Source organism: Gadus macrocephalus, chromosome 4 (genome assembly GCF_031168955.1).
Source record: "Gadus macrocephalus chromosome 4, ASM3116895v1".
Lineage (NCBI taxonomy): Eukaryota > Metazoa > Chordata > Actinopteri > Gadiformes > Gadidae > Gadus > Gadus macrocephalus.
In genome coordinates this window covers 26,200,510-26,225,854 of record NC_082385.1, presented here as the reverse complement: position 1 = coordinate 26,225,854, position 25,345 = coordinate 26,200,510, and the positions used below count along the sequence as shown (strand labels likewise).

At 45.8% G+C, this 25,345-nt stretch overlaps 1 protein-coding gene across 1 annotated transcript in view; it reads right to left on the bottom strand.

The window, feature by feature from the left end:
• Positions 1-11,347: 11,347 nt before the first annotated feature.
• Positions 11,348-25,345, bottom strand: part of LOC132456434 (ATP-binding cassette sub-family C member 4-like) — a 38,624-nt gene continuing 24,626 nt past the window's right edge. Inside the window, exons 14-30 of the mRNA XM_060050783.1 lie at positions 22,213-22,392; positions 21,789-21,926; positions 21,455-21,492; positions 21,144-21,250; positions 20,135-20,281; positions 19,685-19,764; positions 19,390-19,540; positions 18,910-19,029; positions 18,649-18,759; positions 18,330-18,430; positions 16,683-16,874; positions 16,427-16,582; positions 16,241-16,330; positions 15,766-15,938; positions 15,539-15,644; positions 12,428-12,562; positions 11,348-11,765 (exon numbers count right to left, since the gene is read on the bottom strand). Of these exons, the coding sequence (XP_059906766.1) occupies positions 11,682-11,765; positions 12,428-12,562; positions 15,539-15,644; positions 15,766-15,938; positions 16,241-16,330; positions 16,427-16,582; positions 16,683-16,874; positions 18,330-18,430; positions 18,649-18,759; positions 18,910-19,029; positions 19,390-19,540; positions 19,685-19,764; positions 20,135-20,281; positions 21,144-21,250; positions 21,455-21,492; positions 21,789-21,926; positions 22,213-22,392 (2,109 nt within the window). The 3' untranslated portion in view covers positions 11,348-11,681. The remainder of the gene's footprint in view (positions 11,766-12,427; positions 12,563-15,538; positions 15,645-15,765; positions 15,939-16,240; positions 16,331-16,426; positions 16,583-16,682; positions 16,875-18,329; positions 18,431-18,648; positions 18,760-18,909; positions 19,030-19,389; positions 19,541-19,684; positions 19,765-20,134; positions 20,282-21,143; positions 21,251-21,454; positions 21,493-21,788; positions 21,927-22,212; positions 22,393-25,345) is intronic.

The following is a 25,345-nucleotide window of genomic DNA, read 5'->3' as shown; positions in this document are numbered from 1 at the left end:
GTCGTAATATCCGACCAAACATCCTTTACATTCACAGAGCGAAGATTATGAAAGTCCAGGCTCAGCAAGTGCTCCATCTCGTTGCACCTGCACCCAGCGGCTCGCTTGCAAGATTTTGGCCTGAAGTTCTTCCCAGACCTATACCCTAACAGTCCAACATGCATATCTGAGAATCAGGCCTCTCTTCAATAATGACAAAATGTAATGAGAGAAATACAGATTCACTTTTTGTTATCTCATAAGCGGCGTGGTGCCGGCTCCTTTTGACCTTTTGACCCCAGACTTCAAAGACGTGGCCACAGGCCAGCGGTGTCTACACACATTAAGCCACAAATGTACACCTCCATCCCGCAAAAAATGGGGCCTAGAAACTAACCTCTGTCTTATGTACATTGACTGTACCGTTGGAGGTCACGCCCCTTTTCCAGCCTTTTCGAGATAGCTAGGGATGCTAAAATGTTGACACACATTTCCCGGGGCCCCGAGAACGACATATGCAAGATTTGTAGTTCTAGCCCATAGAGAAAAAAAGTTTTCCCAAATGGACTGTCATTTGGACAAAGCCCCTTCAGAAGTGTTGCCTGCGAGACCTAATGGTTCAGAATGTGGTGGAAAAAAAGTTTTTGAGATAGGAAGGTCCTACCGCCCTGAAATTTGAATACCATATTCTAGGGCCTAACTGGGACCCCCGCACCGAAACTTGGCCCGGTCGGACCCCGAGGGCAGGAAGGGGGGGCCTGCCCTTGGGGTCTGACCGCGCCAAGTCTCGGGCAGGAAGGGCCCCCCCTTCCTGCCCTCGGGGTCCGACCGGGCCAAGTTTCGGTGCGGAGGTCCCAGTTAGGCCCTAGAATAAGGTATTAAAATTTCAGGGCGGTAGGACCTTCCTATCTCAAAAACTGTTTTTCCACCACATTCTGAACCATTAGGTCTTGCAGGCTACACTTCTGAGGGGCTTTGTCCAAATGACACTCCATTTGGGAAAACTTTTTTATCTCTAAGGGCTAGAACTCCAAATCTCGGATATGTCGTACACGGGGCCCCGGGAAATGTGTGTAAACATTTTAGCATCCCTAGCTATCTTGAAAAGGTCGGCAAAGGGGCGTGACCTCCAACAGTACAGTAAATGTACATAAGACAGAGGTTAGTTTCTAGTCCCCATTTTTTGTGGGATGGAGGTGTACATTTGTGGCTAAAGGTGTGTAGACACAGCTGGCCTGTGGCCACGTTTTTGAAGTCGGGGGTCAAAAGGTCAAAAGGAGCCGGCACCACGCCGCTTATGAGATAACAAAAAGTGAATGTGTATTTCTCTCATAACTTTTTGTCATTATTAAAGAGAGGCCTGATTCTCAGATATGCATGTTGGATGGCTAGGGTGTTGGTCTGGGAAGAACTTCAGGCCAAAATCTTGCAAGCGAGCCGCTGGGTGCAGGTGCAACGAGATGGAGCACTTGCTGAGCCTGGACTTTCATAATCTTCGCTCTGTGAATGTAAAGGATGTTTGGTCGGATGTTACGACGAAGAATCATAATGTGAATGGGAATATTCTATAAATCTCTTGATATCATCTTTCGTCTCAACACTTCTGCTGCAGCCACTTAAAGTCTCACTCCGAGAACCTAAAAATATGAATCAATCCATTAGAAGTATGAAAATATCTTCCCGGTGGTGCAACAGAGCAAACAAGGTGTCCTTTGACATCAACGTTTCGAGACGATTGCAACAGTGCCACACATGATCATATTTGAATATGTTTCGGGGTAGTAATTAGCTGTCGATTTTGGAGGCCTTTATCAATAATGACCAGCTATAGATTTGCTTCCCGATGGAGATTTTTGACAAATTACATGTTAATTAGCATCTACACGTTAAGCTGAGTCCAATGAGATCAAGCTCGGCCTCTTGCTACACCGAGATCATGTCCTAGACCTAGGTGTACCATGTAAAATACATGTTACCATTAGCTAGAGTGTCGTTCTTGGTGTCATTGGACTCAGCTCAACGTGTAGATGCTAAATAACATGTCATTTGTGACAAATCTTTATCGGGAAGCAAATCAATAGCTGCTCAGTATTGATTAAGGCCTCCAATTTCGACAGCTAATTACTACCATTAAACATGTTCGAATATGCTCATGTGTGGCACCGTTGCAATCGCCTGGAAGCGTAGATGTTGAAGGACACCTTGTTCGTCCTCTTACGCCACCGGAAAGATATTTACATGCTTCTGATTGACTAATGAATTGATTCAGCTATTCCCCCAGTAGTCTGGGGTCAAAAGGTCAAAAGGAGACGGCACCACGCCGGGGTGGATCCAGATCTCGGGCAACAGCGCAGGGTTGCCAGGTCCTGCAAAAAACGTGCCCCCCACATACCGTTCAAAATCCACCCAAAATGTCCTAGAAGCATCCCAAAAAAAAAAGATATTATTGGCCATTTTGGCCAACGTTTTGAAAGTAATAATATTTGAGGGAATATTTTTTTGTTGTTGTTTTAGCAGCGAAATGCACCGTGTGCGTGTGTGCGTCTGTGCGTGTGTGTGTGTGTGTGTGTGTGTGTGTGTGTGTGTGTCTGTCTGTGTGTGTGTGTGTGTGTGTCTGTGTGTCTGTGCGTGCGTGTGTGTGCTTGTGTGTGTGTGTCTGTGCATGTGCGTGCGTGTGTGTGTGTGTATAACACGCTATTTTATGTTGAAATGCGACGTAATCCAGTGTTCACGAAACGTACACTGTCAACGTAGGTATGATTTTGGCGACTGGGTTGGCTCTCAGATATACGTGTTTCTAACAAGATGATATCATTAAAAGTTACATAAAGTAACAGTTTAATAACACAAACGCAGGAAGCACGTGAGCTGCTAGTTTAGCGAAAGCAACCTGACGTCGTTGAAACATGCGAGCGAGCCGATCAACTCCTAATAACTATAAAACTAAAGATCAGACACAATCACTGACTGAAGATTATGCAATTAAAAAGTATATTTCTCGCTAGAAATGTTATTAGCAACACGTTTAACGGTGAATCGGTCCTAAAATATTGCATTTCCCATTCAGATAATAAAGATTAATAAAGATCATACACATTCACTGACTGAAGATTATGTAAGGAAAATGTACATTTCTCGCTAGAAATGTCATTAGAAACGCGTTTAATGGTGTATCTGTCCTAAAATATTGCATTTCCCATTCAGATAATAAAGATTAATATAAGCTACGCCGTGTTCCGGAGCCGCGGGGGATTCTGGGAATTGGGGTTCTCAGTTGACAAATGGGGCTTTTGTTAACTTGTTTTGTTGTTAGGATTAAGTGGGGTTAATGGGTTCGGGATGTTATGTGGTTGTGTGTTGTTCTATTAACATTGTTCGTGTGTTCATTATTGTCGACACCGTCACCGAGAGTGACGTGACCATCGTTTCGCGCAGCTGTTCCGTGTTGAAGTCTCGTTCAATAAAAACCAACTCTCGTTGTCGAGCGTTCAATAAAAACCAACTCTCGTTGTCGAGCGCGCCCCCCCCTACAAACGTGTCTCCCCCCCCCCCTCAACAAACGTGTCCCCCCCCCCCCCCCCCCCCCCCTTCAACTAACGTGTCCCCCCCCCCCTACAATCGTTTGTCGTCGTCCCCCCCTCAACAAACGTGTCTCTCCACCCCCCCCCCCCCCCCTCCCCGGTCATCAACAGTCTCCCACCCCCCCCCCTAAACAATCGTGTCCACAATTTGCCGCGAAAGCCGTGAAACCCAAACCCCGAAACCCGCCTCCACAGCGGCACACGTGGATATTGTAGGTATAACACGCTATTTTTTACGTTGAAATGCTACGTATCCAGTGTTCATGGAAACGTACACCACTGACGTTTTTTCTTGGCGACTGGGTTTGAAATTCAGCCGTGGTGCAGAGTTACAGCCACTCCGAACCAGTCGCACATTGAGCTTCCCCCAAACGCGCTGTTTCGGTGGGCGTGTCAAGGCAGGTCAAGGAGGGGGGTGGAGGTGTGGCCCTGAGCAGCTTGTAGCCACAGTACCACCATGCGCTCTGGTTACGGTGGGCGTGTCAAGGCAGGTCAAGGAGGGGGGTGGGGGTGTGGCCCTGAGCAGCTTGTAGCCACAGTACCATGCGCTCTGTTTACGGTGGATGTATCGCAATGGCTCTTAGAAACCCATATAATGCATAGATATCTATATCATATAATATATAATATATATTATCACCTGGCCCTGATTAGCTTGTAGCCACGGTACCATGCGCTCTGTTTACGGTGGATGTATCGCAATGGCTCTTAGAAACCCATATTATGCATAGATATCTATATCATATAATATATAATATATATTATCATGGCCAAAAGCTGTGTGAGCCTCCAGACGATAGGCTATTATGAATCTCTAACGACCGCGTCTTCTTCAGATTGATGTGGAAGTGGAAGAACCAGAGACGTCGGAGAACCCGACGAAGTCCTTTGTGATTCATTATATCGTCTGGAGAGGTGCACACAGCTTGAACTCCCTGAAGTACATGAACCACGACATGGAGGAGAAGGGGATTGTTGGCCGCGAATGTATCCCGCTTGAGCCCTGCTTCCCGCCGCCTCGGCAGCGGTCAGCGCTAATCACCGCCTCCTGAAGCCGAGGCGGTGGTCCATCGGCAGCGAGGCTCCGGCGGGAGACGACCGCGGTCAACAATCCCTTTCTCCTCCATGTCGTGGTTCATGCCTACTTCAGGGAGTCAAAGCCAAAGTTCCTTTCCCCCAATTCATTCTCAACCATGGCTGAGATAACCCCCACTACGAGTCTCGTTGTAGAAATACCAGAGACGAGAGTCCGACGTGTTATGCGCCATCACACCAACAGCAGAACGGTTATCCAAATAACAAGGAAGTGTACAACACTTGCGTTACAGTCCTGGAGCTCTACATCTAAATAATATCATATAATACATAGATATCTATATCAAATAATACATATTATCACGGACAAAAGCTGTGTGCACGTCCAGACGATATAATGAATCACAAAGGACTTCGTCGGGTTCTCCGACGTCTCTGGTTCTTCCACTTCCACATCAATCTGTAGTAGACAGAACCGCACGCTGCCTGCTGCCGGCGCGAGGCACCACCGCCCGGCTGCCCGCTGCCGGGCGGTGGTGCTTCGCGGCGGTGGTGCCTCGCGGCAACCGGCAGCAGGCAGCATGTCGCAGTTCATGTACTTCGATGTCGTTCTGCCATTGCATTCAAAATTCTGTAACTAGCCTGTTACTACGATCTAAGCAACTACCATACACGTATTAGCATTGAGCACTAGCTCAATCACGACTCCTTCAGAATTCTTGTGGGTGGTTACGAACCAACCAAGTGGGCAGGGCCATGAATAATAGTTTGACAACGCTACGTCACAGTGTCACCTTATCCAGATCGGCTCATTTCTTCTGCCTTTTTCCTTTCATTGCCTATTGCATTCAGCAGACAAACTGCATAGATTTCAAACTTACCACAGCTCACAAACTTATTCAGACCTATGTTATTTAACAAACAATAGGAAAAATGTGATTTTAATGGCATGGGCTCTTTAAGAAAGTACAATCCGGAGGAGAAATTAATATAATCTACACTGTTGTATGCATATCGTTTACTCTGTCTTGGTTGTTCAGGGATGGCTGTCCCATTAAATGTTAGTTTACTGTTTTGGTTTTCTAACAAAATAAACAATATTTTATTTATGTGATGGGAAGATACGTGTCGTTGACCCTGTAGGCTGCCATGCCATGCATTACATTTAAGCAGCACGCTCGCACCATGAATGAACTTAACTTTATGAAGTTGAACTTTGTCTGCACGTTTAATTAAAAGTTTAGAAGCATTGTACTCTGCTGATACACTGTTAAGTGTCTAGTTTATTTTAGTTATTATCCTTCGACGCCTCCAAACGACGCGTCACGCGAGTATGTTTTTTTTTAAGTTGTGTAGAAAAGACATGCATGTGCGGGTGCACTGCACGCGTTCATGAATGCGCGTTCATGTTTGCCTCCCTGGTGAGCTCGGCCAGGAACCGCTACTGCTATTCCTCCATTCATTTGGAATGGAGAAGAAAGCGTGTTCAGGGTCACGCTTTGGTCAGGCAAAGCGTGACTCTGAACACGCCTTGCGATGTGGACCAACGTACCTATTTCACACCTTGGCGTGATACCGGGTTGGTGTGTGCCACGGAATATCAGTGTCATCAACTTGCATTGGAGCAAATTCCGTGGCCACATCACGGACAATTTAAGTGATTCCGTGAGACCACCACAGACTTTGAGTTCAGCGCCCATGGTCGACTCGCTCGTTGAAACGGGGATCCGTGTGTTAGCCACGGAATAACAGTGTCATTTACTTGCATTGGAGCAAATTCCTTGGCCACATCACAGACAATTTAAGTGCTTCCGTGAGACCACCACGGAATTTGAGTTAAGCGCCTGTAGTCGACTCGCTCGTTGAAACGGGGATCCGTGTGTGAGCCACGGAATAACAGTGTCATTTACTTGCATTGGAGCAAATTCCGTGGCCAAATCACGGACAATTTAAGTGATTCCGTGAGACTACCACGGACTTTGAGTTAAGCGGCCGTGGTCGACTCGCTCGTTGAAATGGGGATCCGTGTGTGAGCCACGGAATAACAGTGTCATTTACTTGCATTGGAGAAAATTCCGTGGCCACATCACGGAAATCGGCGTGTTTCCGTGATGTGGCCACGGATTTCGAGTTAGGCGTCCGTGGTCATTTCACGGATTCCCGTGAGACCAAGTTGCAAGTAAATGACACTGATATTGGTGGCACACACGGCACGGAATATACTCCAATGCAAGTAAATTACACTGATATTCCGTGGCACACACACGGATTCCCGTTTCAATGGGCGAGTCGACCTGGTCTCACAGGGATCCGTGAAATTACAATATATATATATAAATCACCTATACCATGCGATTGCGTGCCCATGCGCACAACCGTTAATCTATTGAATCGTGTCCAAGAGCACGGTTGCACCTTTTTCGTCTTCCACAGAACGGAATGTCAAACCATTAATTTTGAGAGGTTGAGAGAGAGAGAGAGAGAGAGAGAGAGAGAGAGAGAGAGAGAGAGAGAGAGAGAGAGAGAGAGAGAGAGAGAGAGAGAGAGAGAGAGAGAGAGAGAGAGAGAGAGAGAGAGAGAGAGAGAGAGAGAGAGAGAGAGAGAGAGAGACCCGGTATCAAGCCAAAGCGTGTAATAGATACGTTGATCCACATTGCAAGACGTGTTCAGCGTCACGCTTTGCCTGACAAAAGCGTGAGGAGTAGACGCTTTCTTCCGCTCATCTAAATGAATGAAGGAATAGCACCAAGAAGCGAGAAGTTCTCCCAGCATTTGGTGAAATTGTTACGTAGCCTATATTAATCTTTATTATCTGAATGGGAAATGCAATATTTTAGGACGGATACACCATTCAACGTGTTTCTAATGACATTTCTAGCGAGAAATATACTTATACTTGCATAATCTTCAGTCAGTGATTGTGTCTGATCTTTAGTTTTATAGTTATTAGGACTATTTTATCGGCTCGTTCGCATGTTTCAACAACGTCAGGTTGCTAGGGACGCTGCTTTCGCTAAACTAGCAGCTCACATGTTTTCTGCGGTTGTGTTATTAAACCGTTACTTTATGTAACTTGATGTAACAATGATATCATCTTGTTAGAAACACGTATATCTGAGAGCCAACCCAGTCGCCAAAAGCAGACGTTGACAGTGTACGTTTTCGTGAACACTGGATTACGTCGCATTTCAACATAAAATAGCGCGTTATACCTACAGTATGTATTGTATAATCTTTATGAAAACTCAGTCAGAACTATTAAACACCAGAGGATGGGCGGGGTTGGGCCGTGGACACACACACACACACACACACACACACACACACACACACACACACACACACACACACACACACACACACACTTCTCAGATCTACACCCTAGCCATCCAACATGCCAACCTCTCTTTAATAATGACAAAAAGTAATGAGAGAAATACACATTCACTTTTTGTTATCTCATAAGCGGCGTGGTGCCGGCTCCTTTTGACCTTTTGACCCCTGACTTCAAAGACGTGGCCACAGGCCAGCTGTGTCTGCACACCTTAAGCCACAAATGTACACCTCCATCCAACAAAAAATGGGGACTAGAAACTAACCTCTGTCTTACGTACATTTACTCTACTGTTGGTTGTTGCTAATATATTGCTTCATTGTTAAACGGGATGCAATTAAATGTCCCTTTTACTGTACTGTAAAAGGCTTCCTTTTACAGTACAGTTTCAGCTTACTTACTGGGTAAATTGTCATGTTTTACTTAGTAACGTTACAGAACATACATGGTACAAGTTTGTGTTGATTGAATGGAAAAGGGAATAATCTATTACAAATTATATGTTAAGAACCTGGTATTACCATGGAAACAAATGAGGCTTCCTTTTACAGTACAGTTTCAGCTTACTTACTTGGTAAATTGTCATGTTTTACTTAGTAACGTTGCAGAACATACATGGTACAAATTTGTGTTGATTTCATGGAAAAGGGAATAATCTATTGCAAATTATATGGTAAGAACCTGGTAATACCATGGAAACAAACAATGCTTCAGTTTACAGTACTGTTTCAGCTTACTTGCTGGGTAAATTGTCATGTTTTACTTAGTAATGTTGCAGAACATACATGGTACAAGTTTATGTTTATTGCATGGAAAAGGGAATAATCTATTGCAAATTATATGGTAAGAACCTGGTAATACCATGGAAACAAACAAGGCTTCCTTTTACAGTACAGTTTCAGCTTACTTACTTGGTAAATTGTCATGTTTTACTTGGTAACGTTGCAGAACGTACATGGTACAAGTTCCAGTTTACTGCATGGACTGGAATGTATCGATTACAATTATATGGTAATAACGTGTTAACACCATGGAAACAAACGGCTTCGTACCCAGTATTTAAGATGTACCATGACCCTAGAGGAAAACTGTTTCTGCTGAGGTTGTTACCAGGTAAGTAATTCCATAGTTTCTAAGGTAAATCTAATAAGCCCTTTCTAAATGGGTGTAGCTATTAATTATAATTATGTAAAAAAAATATATATATTGGGATGTACTATGCTAACTTCCAGACATGGGGGACTCGAGTCACATGACTTGACTCGAGTCAGACTCGAGTCGCAAATTTGAGGACTTGAGACTTGCTTGACTAACACTGATAAAAGACTCGACTTGACTTTGACTAAGGCCCAATCTCAATACTTCCCCTTACCCCTTATCTTCCCCCTTACCCTTGAAGTTGCGCGTTCATGTGAGAGCTAGTGGTGTCTCAATACCCAATTTGATCAAGATTAAGGGATAAGATTGAGTGCTATGTACCCCTTATTTTTAAGATGATTTGAGAGCTCACTTGGGCCGAATCTCGATTCTTCCCCTTGCCCCTTTTGCTTTGTCTTTGTCTTTGTCTTGGTTAAGACAAAGACAAAGACAAAGCAAAAGGGGCAAGGGGAAGAATCGAGATTCGGCCTTAGTCTTCATGACTTGAGACTTGACTTAGACTTGAGACAGATTACTCGAAATGACTTTTTTAATGTTAGATTAAAGGTTGGATATGGGATTTGCGATATGCCAGCAGATTTTGAAAACACACAACTCAAATGGTCCTACCCCCTCTCCTTTAACGCTGACTCTGACTGCACCCATTCCAAGTTGGACGCGCATCACGCACGAGCGCGAACACAGATGCGCGAGAGTGAGCCAGGCTAGCTAAGTTGGAGTTTAGGGTTGTCTTCTAGTGCTAGGTCCAAATGTGGATTAGCTAGTTAGCTAGCTCCAGTTGCTACCGCAGGATAACAACAAACAGAAGCTTGCTCTGGGTCACAAGCTTTGAGTACATGCGCGTGCACGAAGGGGTCACTCGCGGGGAGCGGGGGAGGGGGAGTGCAGTACGACCATTTGATTGACGTACTTACTGTCCAATGCCACTTGGTGGTTCTGCAAATCATTGGCTGGAGTTTTTTGAGCCCTGCCCGTTCCACAGATGATTGAATTGTTTAATTTTCATGTCAGTAGGCTACTTCTAACTCAGTGGCTGTAAGTGGGTTATGATAAGGATTTCAAGTGATTTTCAAGTAGAATTACTCCGTCAGAGCCAGAGCATCAGACTGGACTGTTCTCAGCATACCGCAAAAAAATTAAGAGGGTTCAAGTTCCAGTCCCCAAATTCAGTTGAACCACTACCTGGACATTTGTGATGGACAGAGCTGCCTTCAGTTTTGGGCCATGAACGGGCGCACCCTCCCCTCTTTGTTCAAGGTGGAGGTAAGAGTTATGGCAGTCCCTGCATCAAATTCACCTGTTGACCGTGTGTTCAGCCATGGTGGGGTGATAATGTGACCCCATCATTCACAACTCAACAATTTTTTTTTTGCAAATGCAATGCATTTTAAGTCGATGTTTGCTGCGAGGCAGCAAGATTGCTACCAGCTTTCAGGCTTGTGTATTACTATTTCCCCTTCCTACAGTATGTGTATGTGATATTACTTTTGAAATATTCATTTTTTTCCATGTCTGATGCCATGTGTTGCAAATAATATTCTACAACATGTAGTGAGATGGAGTGATTGACTTGAACTGTTCTTGTATACAGCCACCTAGAGGTTCTACTTGATTCTGTTTATAGGTTTGAGGTAATGATCAAAAAAACATTTTCAAAGTTATTGTTAATGTTAATACATTGTTCTTGTTAATGTTGAAATAAAACTCTTGTGACTTGCTTGACCTGAGCAATGACTTGACTTGTGACTTGCTTGATTCTCACCACAGTGACTTGGGACTTGCAAGAGACTTGAAGGTTATGACTTGAGACTTGCTTGTGACTTGCACATGAGTGACTTACCCCCACCTCCATTATCTTCTAGATAGTACATCATTGAACTGGTGCTTTTACCAACATAAACCTTGGATAACTACAAGTGTAACTTGAATTGATAGGTGTTTCTAAGAATTGGTTGCATAAATTCCTAGGAAGTACACAATCATATTTGAGTTATTACCAACCTAAAACAGTTACAGTTAATACACAGTACTTAGTTGAGTTGATGGGTAATAGTGGAGGTTTTACTGAGTACTTAGGAAAAATCTGTAAATCTGTAAACCGTTCCTTCTGATCCCAATCCGTGCTAGATAGATTCGATTTGGTTCGTTCTACACAGCAGGGATTCCCCATGAAGCATTGTGACGTCTTACTGGTCCTACACAGGCCTCATGCATGAGTAGAAGACATATTAAAGATGAGGCAAACAGTGTCTTAGTCAGAGATTTGTTTATTTTTCAGCAAACATTAAAATATCATCATTCAAAGAACTCAGCAATATATTAAAAATAATGTTAAAATATAACAATATTTGGTTTACAATTAACAGAAATATCATTCATGATATACAGCGAGATTCGCTTGGTTCAGTTTATGGACACAATTGCTGCAACTCTATAGACTATAGCACACGAGAAGGCGCTAATATGATTGTAAAGTATGTAAATGCTCCTGATGCCATTTTGTGAAACAATAACTAGATGAAGTAAACAAATACCTTTATTTAGAGTTAGGCACTGAAATTCTGGCATGAAGCCAGGGGAAGGGTGAGTGTTTTTTACATGGCCGTCTCGTGGAACACCAGGTTGCCGTTGGTGGCACTGCTGTGTTTGTTGCTGGGGTGACTCCTGTTCTCGTAGGTCTGTGAGCAAGAGGGGGAGGGATTTTGAAACGTTAATTTTGCGTTCTTGTAAAGGAACTAATCCCGGGATTCTACTCAAAATGCAGCGTTCTGTTGCCGTATCAATATTTGTGACCAAACCCCCATCAGAGCACTGAACTCTGCAGTTATTTTTGTCAGTTTTGAACCTCTTAGTGGACCTTGTACAATATTTTAGATCAGGCTCAGACACTTTCAGTGCTTTTTACACACACTTGAATGTTGTCCATTGCATTGTCTGTATCACATGTCGTAATGCGCTGTAACTCGTACCATGCAAATTTGGTAGGATATGGAAAATCTTTTTTCAGCACTCATTGTGGGTATGAATCTTAATTTTTGTCACCATTTGATTTGGATTCTTGGGTAACAATTCTAATCGAACCGATTCTAGATTAAAAATTGATTCTCGATTCAGTACATAGGGGAGCTTATTTCCTGTTCTACTCCAGGCTCAGTGTGCTAGGAAAGACGGTGTGGCAAATCATGGCATTAAGTGTGGATAAAATTATGTATTTTATAAAGTAAAATCAACTGATTGCAATAATTTAAACACAGAACCCCTAATATAAATGAATGAATTAATCCAAACTCACTTGCAGGTGTCTTGAGATTAAGTCTCAATGAGGAGCAGCAGGACTCACCTGCTTCGCGGAGGCTAAGAGGTCCTTTGCCTCCTGCTGGCCGGTCTGCTGCACCATCTTATAGAAGATGCCCTCAGGGTCTTGCAGGAGGGTGTAGGGCGCGTCGTAGGCCTGGATCTCCCCTGCGTCGAGCACCTGGCCCAGGGATGGAAATTAACTTTTTTGTCCATCAGCCACCCATCTTTTTTACCAGCCACTTTTTATACGCTATATATTTTCTTAATATATGCGTACATTTTAAACAATATAATAGTAACAATAGATAAGAAAAGTGTTTTTCATACACATCATTTTCTCCATCAGAAGTGATTTTTACTGTAATTAGGTGCTACCAAGGAACTGAGTTGAAAATGTTACACTCTTACCGCATATGATAAACAATACACAGGTATCTGCCATATTAAGTCATGTTTATTTCAAAGGTGTTATGATGACAAGTTTGGGGATAATTCATCTACACAAAGTATTTTCAATAAAAAACCAATTGACATATTTCCCACAGACCAAGGACCAATGTGTGGTGCGCGGGGGGGCGGGGGGGGGGGTGGCGGCGCAGTGGCCGTCAGTGAGTGTGCATGTAACTCCGCGTTTACATGCGGACACATCTGATTCGCATAGATGTGGAAGAACAGCTCAATCGGAATAGAAAAGTATCATATATATACGACTCAATCGGTTCGGAATACAATTCTATGCGGAATAGAATAGGTGGTGTAGTCCGCTATAAATACTTCCGATTAGTTTGGGGTTTAACTTGGAGCAGCTGCAGTAGTTCGCAATTGGTCCACTCCGTCTGTACTTTAATGCACACCGAACATTACCGCTGTCAAGGAAATTGGATTTATTGCCTGATTCACGTCTTTGATATTATCACTCCGTAGTAGTTACAGTAGTCCGGTAACTTATCAACCCCAGCGTGTCCGGTTGCTAAGCGACGGGTGACATCGGTGGGTTCATGTGTTAGCATCGTCGCTCTCGCTCCGTGTGTGTGTGTGTGTGTGTGAATGACAGGGCGAACGAGTGCTATGCAGAGATGAATGGACGGAACGATTTTTAGATTTCAAAATCGCGTTATTGAGAAAAACTTTTTTTTATAAAAAAAATAAAAAATAAAAAAGACAATTCAATTCGTGGCGCTCGATGTTGATTCTGTGGCGCCGCGCCACACAATGGTCTATGTATGGGAAACACTATAAAACAACATGCATGGCTACACCATCATAAGTCAATAGGAACATTTGTTTTTTTATATTTGTATATTATATGTGACTGCATACAAATGTGTCCACAGACATGGTAACTAACGTATGATGGTAAGCATTATTGGCCCTTAACATTAATATTCAGAAAAAAACACTCCCTCTAAAGGCTATTGGCTTAAGCAATACAAGTAGAGGCATATACTTGAACTTTATACCCTGAACTTTTAAACGTTGCAAACGTGCAAAAACATAATTATATATTTATGTGGCATTCAGTCCAATGCTGAAAATATATCTGGGATTCAGCAGGCCAATGCTGTGGTAAAGTGTGTAAAGCATGACCAAGTGTTTCTTTCTGTTCAATAGATAGAACTTTATCGATCCCCTGTAGGGGAAATGTGTTAATGTTTGTCCCTATAAAACAATAATGGTAAAAAAAAAACACAAAACACAAGGGTAACTGAGTAAGTCAAACCGTCCAATCTGAAGGCTCTACTTAACCACTCCCCCTACTTACTTCCACCAAAGCAAAGCGAACAGAACTGAGTAGGGGAGGGCGTAGCCCAACTAGTTTGTGAATGACCCAGAGAAACGCAACGCAAATTCAATGTGAACTTGTACGAGTCTTTAATAAAATCCCGGACGATTTTGAAATCCCGCCACACATTTTCTGAAAAAGTGTCTGAAAAAGAGGGCATGTCCGGGCAAAATAGGATGTCTGCTTACCCGACGTACGGGAAACCCATTTCATTCCTAACTGTAACATTGTTAAATAGCGGCCCAATTTGGTGGGCGTTCTCCTGGTAATTTCTCTGCGTGAGAAATATGAAGTGTGGCGTGTGAGCGTGTGCATGGGTTGAATTGCGTGTGTGTCTCACGCTGAATGCGTGAGACTTGAGAGCCCTGTTACACCCCGTGCCCACTGCCTCCCTCAGTTGTCCGTTGCCTGGGGATTTGCATGGGGATGGCATGCATTGCAATGCATTGTGGATCCGTCCGTTCAGTTGGAGCGTTCGCCACCGTCAGAAAGTTGAAAAATGTTCAACTTTTTCGGCAGCGACGGTTCCGTCATCCAATCAGATCGCGTATGCAAATTTAAGCACTGTGACGCGACTCGGGCTCTGACGATACTGGAAAGCGGGAAAGCGGGTCATCTTGCCTCGCAACAAGCAGGAAGAAGCGGGAAGAACCCGGCGAAGCGATTTGATTGGCTGACGGATGCCTCTGCAAAGACTACTCCCCCATCCGTCAGCCACGCCTTCCCACGTCCGTTGACTGACGGTGCAGTGGGCACGAGGCGTTACTGGTATATTATCCCGGATGTTGACATTCGCAGTTCAGCAAAAGAGGCGTAGAAGAAGAAGGGGGCCAGATGTTGACAGTAATGGTTGTGGAACTGTGCGGCGCCGTATGACGAATGTATTAAATATGCAAATTTGATCAGACCGGACTGGAAAGTTTTACCCGCCACCATACAAATCCACGCGCAAATGGCGTGTGGCGGGGGTTAATTTCCATCCCTGACCTGGACACACAGTGGCCTCTCAGGTCAAAAGCTGCTCCGTAAAGACAGGTCAGGAACACTAAAGAAGAGCTGCTGCTATGTTTTTTTTCCTTTTGTCGACCCAATGCTGACTTAAGTTTGCTTACATGGTTGTGTCTGATCAACAGATTTCTAAAGATGTTTGCGGTTGACCAATCAAAGGTCCTCGGATTCACTAGATTCAGCCTTAACGCACGGTTAGTACTCATGGTAACTGGTCAAGAACCGCAGCTTAAAACCAGCATGGGTGGTATAGTACAGTAGACTAAGGTTTCTGTAAGGTAAGGGGAGGAGGAGTTAGGAGGAACAAGCAAGAGTGAGGAGTGGTGGGAGGAGGGGTTGCTAGAGGAGAAGAGGGTCACTCGCCATGATACGGTCGCTGTCTATGATGGTGTTGAGCCTGTGAGCGATGGTGAGAACTGTGCAATCTCTGAACTTGTCCCGGATCGTCCTCTGGATCAGCTTGTCCGTCCTAGGGTGGGAAATAAAAAACTCATACTTCAAGAGCAACCGAAACCAAGGGGGAGCAACAGCAGCACCCCGCTGGTCAAACACACTCTACTACAAGCGCAGACTCCATCTCTTGGCAGTACCTGGGGTCTACGTTGGCTGTGGCCTCATCGATGATGAGAATGCGGTTCTTCCTCAGGATGGCTCTGGCCAGACATACCAGCTGCCTCTGGCCCACGCTAAAGTTGGAGCCCGACTCGGCCAGTAGCGTCTCCATCTTGGTCGGAAGCTCCTCTACCACAGACTTCAGCTGAACCTGCAACCGGAGTACACAGAGAACCCAACACACGGAACCACTTCCTTCAACACACAGAACAACTTCCTTCAACACACAGAACTACCTCCTTCAACACAAGGAACTAATTCCTTCAACACATGGAACCACTTCCTTCAACACCCGGATCCAGTTCCTTCATCACACGGATCCACTTCCTTCAACATAGAACCACTTCCTTCAACAAACAGAACCACTTCCTTCAATGTGTGTGTTCATAGTGTAACTGTTCTGGAGACAGGGTTTGTGTTAAGGATTTGTGCAGGGGCAGAAGGGCTACTAGCCTCTTGCAGAGAGTTCCAGAGCTCTTCATCAGAGTGCTGGCTGAAAGGGTCCAGGTTCTTCCTCATGGTGTCAGTGAAGAGCACAGGATCCTGGGGAACCAATCAGAGGAGAGCTCAGCAACAGACCCTCCAGAATCATGTTATGAGCCAGCCGTCTCCTCCCAGAAGCAGGAGTAGGAGGAGTACCTGAGGAATAATGGACATCTTCTGGCGCAGGTCGTGCAGGCCGAGCTCAGAGGTCAGTATTCCATCCACGTAGATCTTCCCCTGGGGTTCTGCCAGGCGGAACAGGGCTGACACCAGGGAGCTCTTCCCAGCACCGGTCCTCCCCACCACGCCCACCTGAAGGACACACACAGCATAACCAATCACACTACAGATCTCAACCGATCATCCCTGGAAGTTGCAGAGTTGAGGCCGGCAGTCAACCAAGATGTCCCACCTTCTCCCTGGGTAGGAACGTGGCGTTCATGTTACGGAGGACCACAGGCCCATCTGCACTGTAGGAGAAGTTGACCCCGTCAAAGGTCACCAGGCCTTGGCTCGGCCAGTCAAGCGGGGGTCGCTTCTCGGTTTCCCATGGTGCTTCGCTCTCCAGCTCTGTGTACTCCATCACTCGCTCCACTGAGATCATCTTAAGAGAGAGAGTTATGTTTTAATCTGAACAAGGCCCCCAATTTTATACGTGAGGCCGGTTGGCCGTTTCAAAATCATGCGATTTGTATCCACATCACAGGTTGGGTGAGTGTCATCAAGATGAATGATGGATGGATCAACCCCACTGGTCACCTATCTACTGGACCGTACCAATTGGTAGGCTCGAGTTGGATCAATCTATCATAAATCAACATTCCAATACAGGACCTCACAAACACGTCTTAATTGCTTATTGACCCGAGTGGACCCCAGACTAAGTTAGGATCCAGCTGTCCTTCGTATGTCAGAGCAGAGCTTCTGGGGGAGACGGCACAGAGCCTGGGAAAGAAACTGAGAACTGAAAGAGGCTAGAGTTATGTCTTGTTTCCTCTATCATAGATCTTCTAAGAAAACGAATTTGCGTGAGTGGATAAAGCAAAGGAGAACCTGTTAAGGAAAAGGGCGAGGGGACACAAGCACTGGAAACAGGGAGGCAGAGACGGAGTAAAAGGAAACGGGGTTTATTCGGACACGGGGTAGGTGACAAGCTGGGGCGAAGCAAGCGGTAGTCAGGCAGGTGAGGGTTAGGCAACAGGGAGTCAGTCAGGCAGGCAAGGACTCGGCGACAAGCGGGTAGTCAGGCAGGCGAGGGTTCAGCGTCAGGCAGGCAGTCAGACAGGCAAGGACTCAACGACAGGTGGGTAGTCAGGCAGGCAGGGGTTCGGCGACAGGTAGGCAGAGTGACGGACGGAGAACTAGGGAAGAGGGTTATAATAATAATAATAACAATAATTCATTATATTTATATAGCGCTTTTCAATGACCCAAAGACGCTTACAGAAGGGGGGGACCTAACTCACCACCACCAGTGTGTAGCACCCACTTGGGTGATGCACGGCAGCCAATTTGCGCCAGAACGCTCACCACACACCAGCTTGAGGTGGAGAGTGAGGGAATTGATGAGTCAGCCAATTGTACAGGAGGATTATTAGGAGGCCAGATTGAATGAGCCTGGTTGGGCCAGAGAACGGGAACACTGAACTGGGTCTAGAGAATGCTGGTAGAACCGATACGAACTGGGTAGTTGTAAACGACGAACTGGCGCCGGTTGGATGGAGATCCCCGGCTGAAGTAGGAAGTGGAGATTGATGATTGAAGACAGGTGTGACGGAAGTATGAGGTACAGTGACGTCAAGTGGCCACTAGATGGGGGTGTTGGACCGCGCAGCAGGACGCGGCGTGACAGGACCCCATTGTAGTGCTCCAATGACCGTTCCACACAGTGTTGATTTGAAACCTTTTTTACAGTTAACTTTTGTGTGTCAACTTTGTGTACGCCAATTGCGAGCTTACAGATCCCAACAGCTACAAGATTGGTCTAAACAAATATGAAGTGAAGGTTCACTCAGATGTCAGCTCTCGCTCTGATGTGCGAGCCTAACAACAGACTTACCAAGTTTTCCACTTCTGCTGACTGCCGGACCCCCCACTGGAACATCCCCACGATGGAGATGGCGTAGGACAAAGCCAACCCCACATCCCCTGCACCTAGGTCTAACAGAAGAACAAAAGCATGACACGTTAAGCCACCAATCAAACATGCATTGAGAACGCTCAGGCCATTAATTTGATAGCTTTTGTGTTGAGCTACCTCAATCCCAAAAGTTTCGTCTTGAACCTGGAACAGAAGGGGTATTGAACCCAGACCCTGGCCGTTCAGAAGTGGTATTGAGCCCGGTACACAGAAAGCCGTACAAGCAGAGTTTTCTTACCATCTCGGATCGACATGCAGGCAAATGTGAGGATGATGACAAAGACGGCGCACAACAGGTCCAGGCGCATGGCGAACCAACGTGTAGTGCACAGTAACAGGTACCAGGTCTCTGAAAGCAAAAGTAAAGTTTGTATCACTAAATTGGACTGGGCCCAGCAGTGTTATGCTTATGTTTGATTTCCAATGTGTCTAATACACGTCATTTGCACAGTACACATAGTACAGTGATCCATGGCATCAAAGAAAAGGGGCAGGGCACCTGAGTGCCGGTCCTGGTGGGCGTCAAACACGTTCTGGAAGCGCTGCTCGGCTCTGAAGGCCCTGATGGTCCACAGGCCATGTAGCGAGGAGGACAGGTGGGAGAACATGGGACTTCGAGCTGCAGGAAGGAGCACAAGGAGCAGGAAGTTGACCTCACATAGGGCAGGGAGGTAAACCCCCTCTTGGAGGATCATATCATGTGATACTTGTATGTTAAGCAACGGTGGCACTAGGTCCTCAAGGGTTCCATTTTGGAATACCCGTGGCTCTAACTTCGTGTTCTCTCAACCAATCACAGCATATTTCAAGTGACAAAATAGACTATGGTTAACATGATGGACCACAGCAAAGGTCTTGGCTATTTATGTGCTAGCCTTACACCTGTGTGCTAGCTGTGGTAGTGCTGTGAAAATGAGAAGGAACTGCTGAATAACATTAGCATAAAGACATGAGCCTAAGGCCTATTGGGGGTAATTACTCGTTCTCTCAAGTCGCTTGATGTCCCTGGAGGTCTTCAGGAAGTAGCGGCGGAGGATCACAAAGATAATGAGGAGCGGTACGACCAGGATTAAGATCCAGGGAACGACTGACGCCGCCACCGCGATCACACCGACCATATGCAGGGAAATCTGCCGGTGACAACACAGACAATTAATTTACTACATTGAACCTTATTTACCCATCCCTATATCTTTGTACAACAAGTGAGGTTGAACACTTGATTCTGATTGCAGCACTAAATGTGTCTAAGGCAATCGGATTCTGAACAGCACCTGGCAGGCGTCCACAAAGGTCCAGGGGAGAACCAAGTCCATCTCACCGATGTCCTTGGAGAACCTGTTCAGAACCCTGCCTGAACCACATGAGCAAATGCAGAAAACCACGTCAGGTCCGAAACTCTCAGAGAAATGACCAACGTCAAAAGAATTATTGTCATTCCTCCAGCCTTCTTTTTTTTCTTTATTGATGGATATGTTTTGTATTTCACCGAAGCGAATGTGGATTGAATCACTAATATATTTCCTAATATATTTATATGTATCACCTGCTTACACCTGCATGCATACATAAATACATAAGGCTTAGGAAATGTATATTTAGCAGCATAATCATTATGATCAACAACGGTTTTCCATTATCAAAACAAACACGATTAAACGTTTGATATACATCTAGACATGAATGACTCCATTCGGATTTCAATAAGAACAAACTTCTCCTACCGATGGGGTTCACGTCGAAGAAGTGCACGGGCGTGCGCAGTATAGCGTTGAACATGCGTTTGTGCAGGGTCTCCGTGCTCTTCACCAGCACATAGATGAAGAGCATTGCCCTGACGAGCCCAAAAATGAGCGTGGCTGCAGTCAGACCTGAAAGCACATCAGCATAGTGTTTTGCAATGACCCCGAGACACATGTGGAGGCACGTTTTAAAAAAAGATTTGGAGGTACCGAATACATTTAATTGAAGTATTTGCTTCATCAATACAGTGTCCCTTTGATCTTCGAGACAACTTTTTCATTGTCTTCGAAAACCTTACACTTTCTGGTCACCACTTGGGACCAAAAGACCAATTTAAGTTTCTCATATGTAGGGAATCTTAACTTCCCTTTCCTGTGTTTTTAGGATAAGTTTTATTTATTTCATGGTCAATGTATATTTTAATGACTCCTTGTGTCTATAGAGGTGCACTGCTGTACCTAAATCAAACAGACTCATTATTAATGGCAAGAGCTACACCTGTGTTTTACCTAATTTGAAAAGGTCCCATTAATGGTTCTTCCAATGGGCGGCGTTTTCATCTTTATTCAGGGTCACTAAACCAATCTAAGTGTCTGCTAAGTGACTAACCTGATTGGTGAATGGAATGGATCGCAGCAAATGTGATCCATCTCATTAAGGCAAGCTACTTATCGACTCAAAGACAAGATGGCGTCGACGGGTGAACTACTGATGGTATTGTGTGTATAAGATATCCTTTTTAGTAAACAATCCGTACACTTACAAAGTTATCAATGCCTCATTTTATATGTTAAGACCCTTATTATACTACCAAAGGAGTGTTGGGCTACTTCCAGCCTTGTAAGTGGTTAAAAATAGCGAATACTTTTTAACCATGAGACATGCCCCGATTTTATAGCGTTTTGGTAGAATCTGCTAAAAACCGCCAACATAAGAATGCGTCTATGTGCTGTGTTTGTGCTATGAAAACAAGTTTTTTTTTCCCCTCACCTCCGTAGATTCCCAGGTAAAAGGGTATATCCAACACTTCAGTGGCGTTGTTGGTGTGATTTTGGATTGAGGTGGTGCAACCCGTCAGGTTGCTTTGCTTATCGGCCCTGATGAAAATAAGGTCACAAACTTATTTTAATGCTGACTTTCGAGACTAGATCCAAATAGATGGCTATTTACAATCCCAGTTTTTATCGATTGTGGTTAATCTTTAAGGTACTCAAGTTCTTAAATGCTATACTTTTATTCAAGTTAGCTGTCAAACCTAAAGTAAAAGGCTTGCGTGAAAACATGAGTGGTTATAGATTTACCAATAAGACATCCACCAGTCCTGAAGGACGTAGGCCACCTAGGTGGGCGAAGAGCAGAAACAAAAAAAATAAACAAAGTACATCAACTGTTTTTGATTACAGAAAAATCATTTTTACCGATAATAATCACCATTGACTCACTACTCTTCTACCAGTCACTCGATTGTGTTCATGATGTGTTCATGATGTGTGCAAAGAATTCACGCAAGAAACTGAAACAATTCTGAATGTGCTTTCGGCACCTAAAAAAATCCTTGATCAAGACTTTTTTTGGACGCCCATTGCTTGCAAATGTATCTGCTTGCTAACAGCTGGCGGTAACCATTTAGCTTACCTGAGCGGATATGTTGACCACAAAGAGCAACAGCAAAACAAAGACGTTAGCTCCAGCACGTATGTACTTGTAGTACATGCCAATCCCGATAGTACCCTGCAGACGGCTCTCCTCCACAGCTGTCTGGGTGTGTTCTGCCTTTAGAGATGAAACAATAACACCTACTAATGTAGCGGCTTAGATAGTTGCCCTAATGTAGCAGAAAAAATACTTTTTAAGCAGTGTTATCAAAGACAAACCGTGTTAGCATTTGTGTAATGGACTGTGTTATCAACAAGCTATACAGTGTTAGCATGAAAGAGACAGTGTAAGCATTAGAGACAAACAGTGTTAGTATCAAGCTATACAGTGTAAGCATCAAAGAGACTGACTAAGCATCAGAGGCAGTGTTGCGACATCGAAAGCATTGGTGTCAGTGTCCCACCGGAATCTGTTCTGCTTCATCGTTGACCGTGGGTGAGGAGGTGCTGGAGACGGTTCGGCTGCGAGCCAACTCCTCCGACATCGCCTGCTGTTCCTCTTCGTCCTCTTTTTTCAGCAGAGAGGTGAAGTCCAGTCCAGACTTCTGCAGCTCTGTGTACCCCCCCTTGGCCACCACATTACCCTGAGATGGAGACATCACAGGGGTTGGCTAACGTTTCACATTTTACATACATGACACGAACAATATGACTATCTGGGTTTCAGATCAAATAACAAAATCATTCAAGTTTTTACTTTTCTTACTTTGAATGGCAACATAAAACCCAAATGCTAAATGCTAAATCTGGTGTAAAATGGATCTGGGATATGTTTAGTATGATAATGAGTTGGAGTGTTTGTTTGGGAGCAAAAAGATTCTTATGTTGGCTGTTTTCAGCCGATTCTACCAAAACGCTATAAACTTGGAACAATCGGGGTATGTCTCATGGTAAAAACTAATTCGCTATTTTTAACCACTTACAAGGCTGGAAGTAGCCCTGTGGGGAAAGGAACCAGAGCTTGTGAGGGAGGTGGAGCGCTATCAGTTAGATCTGGTGGGGCTTACCTCCACGCACAGTCTCAGCTCTGGTACCGTACTCCTGGATAAGGGTTGGACTCTATTCTTCTCCGGAGTTGCCAAGGGCGTGAGGCGCCGGGCGGGTGTGGGGATACTCATAAATCCCCGGCTGAGCGCCGCGGTGTTGGAGTTTACCCCGGTAGACGAGAGGGTCGCCTCCCTGCGCCTAAGGGTTGTAGGGGGGAAAACTCTGACTGTTGTTTGTGCGTATGCACCAAACAGCAGCTCAGAGTACTCGGCCTTCTTGGAGACCCTGAATGGAGTCCTGTATGGGGCTCCAGTAGGGGACTCCGTAGTTCTGCTGGGAGACTTCAACGCCCACGTGGGCAACGATGGAGACACCTGGAGAGGCGTGGTGGGGAGGAACGGCCTCCCTGATCTAAACCCGAGCGGTCGTTTGTTATTGGACTTCTGTGCTAGTCATGGATTATCCATAACAAACACCATGTTCGAACATAAGGGTGCTCATAAGTGTACCTGGTACCAGAGTACCCTAGGCCGAAGATCGATGATCGATTTCGTGATCGTGTCATCTGATCTGAGGCCGCATGTTTTTGACACTCGGGTAAAGAGAGGGGCGGAACTGTCAACCGACCACCATCTGGTTGTGAGTTGGATCAGGGAATGGGGGAAATTTCCGGAAAGACCTGGTAAGCCCAAACGAGTAGTGCGGGTGAACTGGGAACGTCTGGAGGAGGCCCCCGTCCTAGGTATCTTCAACTCACACCTCCGGCGGAGCTTTTCTGGCATTCCTGTGGAGGTTGGGGGCATTGAGCCGGAGTGGGCGGTGTTCAAAGCCTCCATTGCTGAAGCTGCGGTGGCTAGCTGTGGCCTCAGGGTCTTAGGCTCCTCAAGGGGCGGTAACCCTCGGACACCGTGGTGGACTACGGTGGTCAGGGAAGCCGTCCGACTGAAGAAGGAGGCCTTCCGGGATATGATATCCTGGAGGACTCCTGACTCGGTTGCAGGGTACCGACAGGCTCGAAGGGCTGCAGCGGCTGCCGTGTCGGAGGCTAAGCAGCGGGTGTGGGAGAAGTTCGGAGAGGCCATGGAGAAGGACTTTCGGTCGGCACCAAAGTGTTTCTGGAAGACTATCCGGCACCTCAGGAGGGGGAAACGGGGAACCATCCAAGCTGTGTACAGTAAGGATGGGACTCTGTTGACCTCAACTGAGGAGGTCGTCGGACGTTGGAAGGAACACTTTGAGGAACTCCTGAATCCGAATAACACGCCCTCTATGTTGGAGGCAGAGCTCGAGGTTGATGGTGTTTCGTCGTCAATTTCCCTGGTGGAGGTCACTGAGGTAGTCAAACATCTCCGCAGTGGCAAAGCCCCAGGGATTGATGAGATCCAGCCAGAAATGCTAAAGGCTCTGGGTGTTGAGGGGCTGTCATGGTTGACACGCCTATTCAACATCGCGTGGGAGTCGGGTACAGTGCCAAAGGAGTGGCAAACCGGGGTGGTGGTTCCCCTGTTCAAAAAGGGGGACCAGAGAGTGTGTGCCAATTACCGGGGTATCACACTTCTCAGCCTCCCTGGTAAAGTCTACTCCAAGGTGCTGGAAAGGAGGGTTCGGCCGATCGTCGAACCTCAGATTGAAGAGGAACAATGCGGTTTTCGCCCCGGACGTGGAACTACGGACCAGTGAGGGTACAATGGAGCGTGAGATTGGCCGGAGAATCGGAGCAGCGGGGGCGGTATTGCGTTCGCTTTACCGCACCGTTGTAACGAAAAGAGAGCTGAGCCGCAAGGCAAAGCTCTCGATCTACCGGTCGATCTTCATTCCTATCCTCACCTATGGTCATGAGGGCTGGGTGATGACCGAAAGGACGTGGAAGGGTGGCTGGCGTCTCCCTTAGGGATAGGGTGAGAAGCTCAGCCATCCGTGAGGAACTCGGATTAGAGCCGCTGCTCCTTTACTTAGAAAGGAGTCAGCTGAGGTGGTTCGGGCATCTGGTAAGGATGCCCACTGGGCGCCTTCCTTGGGAGGTGTTTCAGGCACGTCCAGTGGGGAGGAGACCTCGGGGAAGACCCAGGACTAGGTGGAGAGATTATATCTCAACACTGGCCTGGGAACGCCTCGGGATCCCCCCGTCAGAGCTGGTCAATGTGGCCCGGGAAAGGGAAGTCTGGGGCCCCCTGCTTGAGCTGCTCCCCCCGCGACCCGACCCCGGATAAGCGGATGAGGATGAGGATGAGGATGAGGATATCTTATACACACAATACCATCAGTAGTTCACCCGTCGACGCCATCTTGTCTTTAAGAGTCGATAAGTAGATTGGAAAACACAGTGCTTGCGTGTTGTTGAAGGAAGTCACAAGCTGTGTTCGCCAAGTTTATAGCGTTTGGTAGAATCTGCTAAAAACAGCAAACTTAAGAATGTGTCTATGTGCGCTTTTTTGCTCCCAAACAAACATTCCAACTCATTATCATACCAAATATATCCCAGATCCATTGTAGACCAGATTTCTCCTTTAAGGGCTGTATGTGATTGGTCTGGTTTTGCCATACATGAGC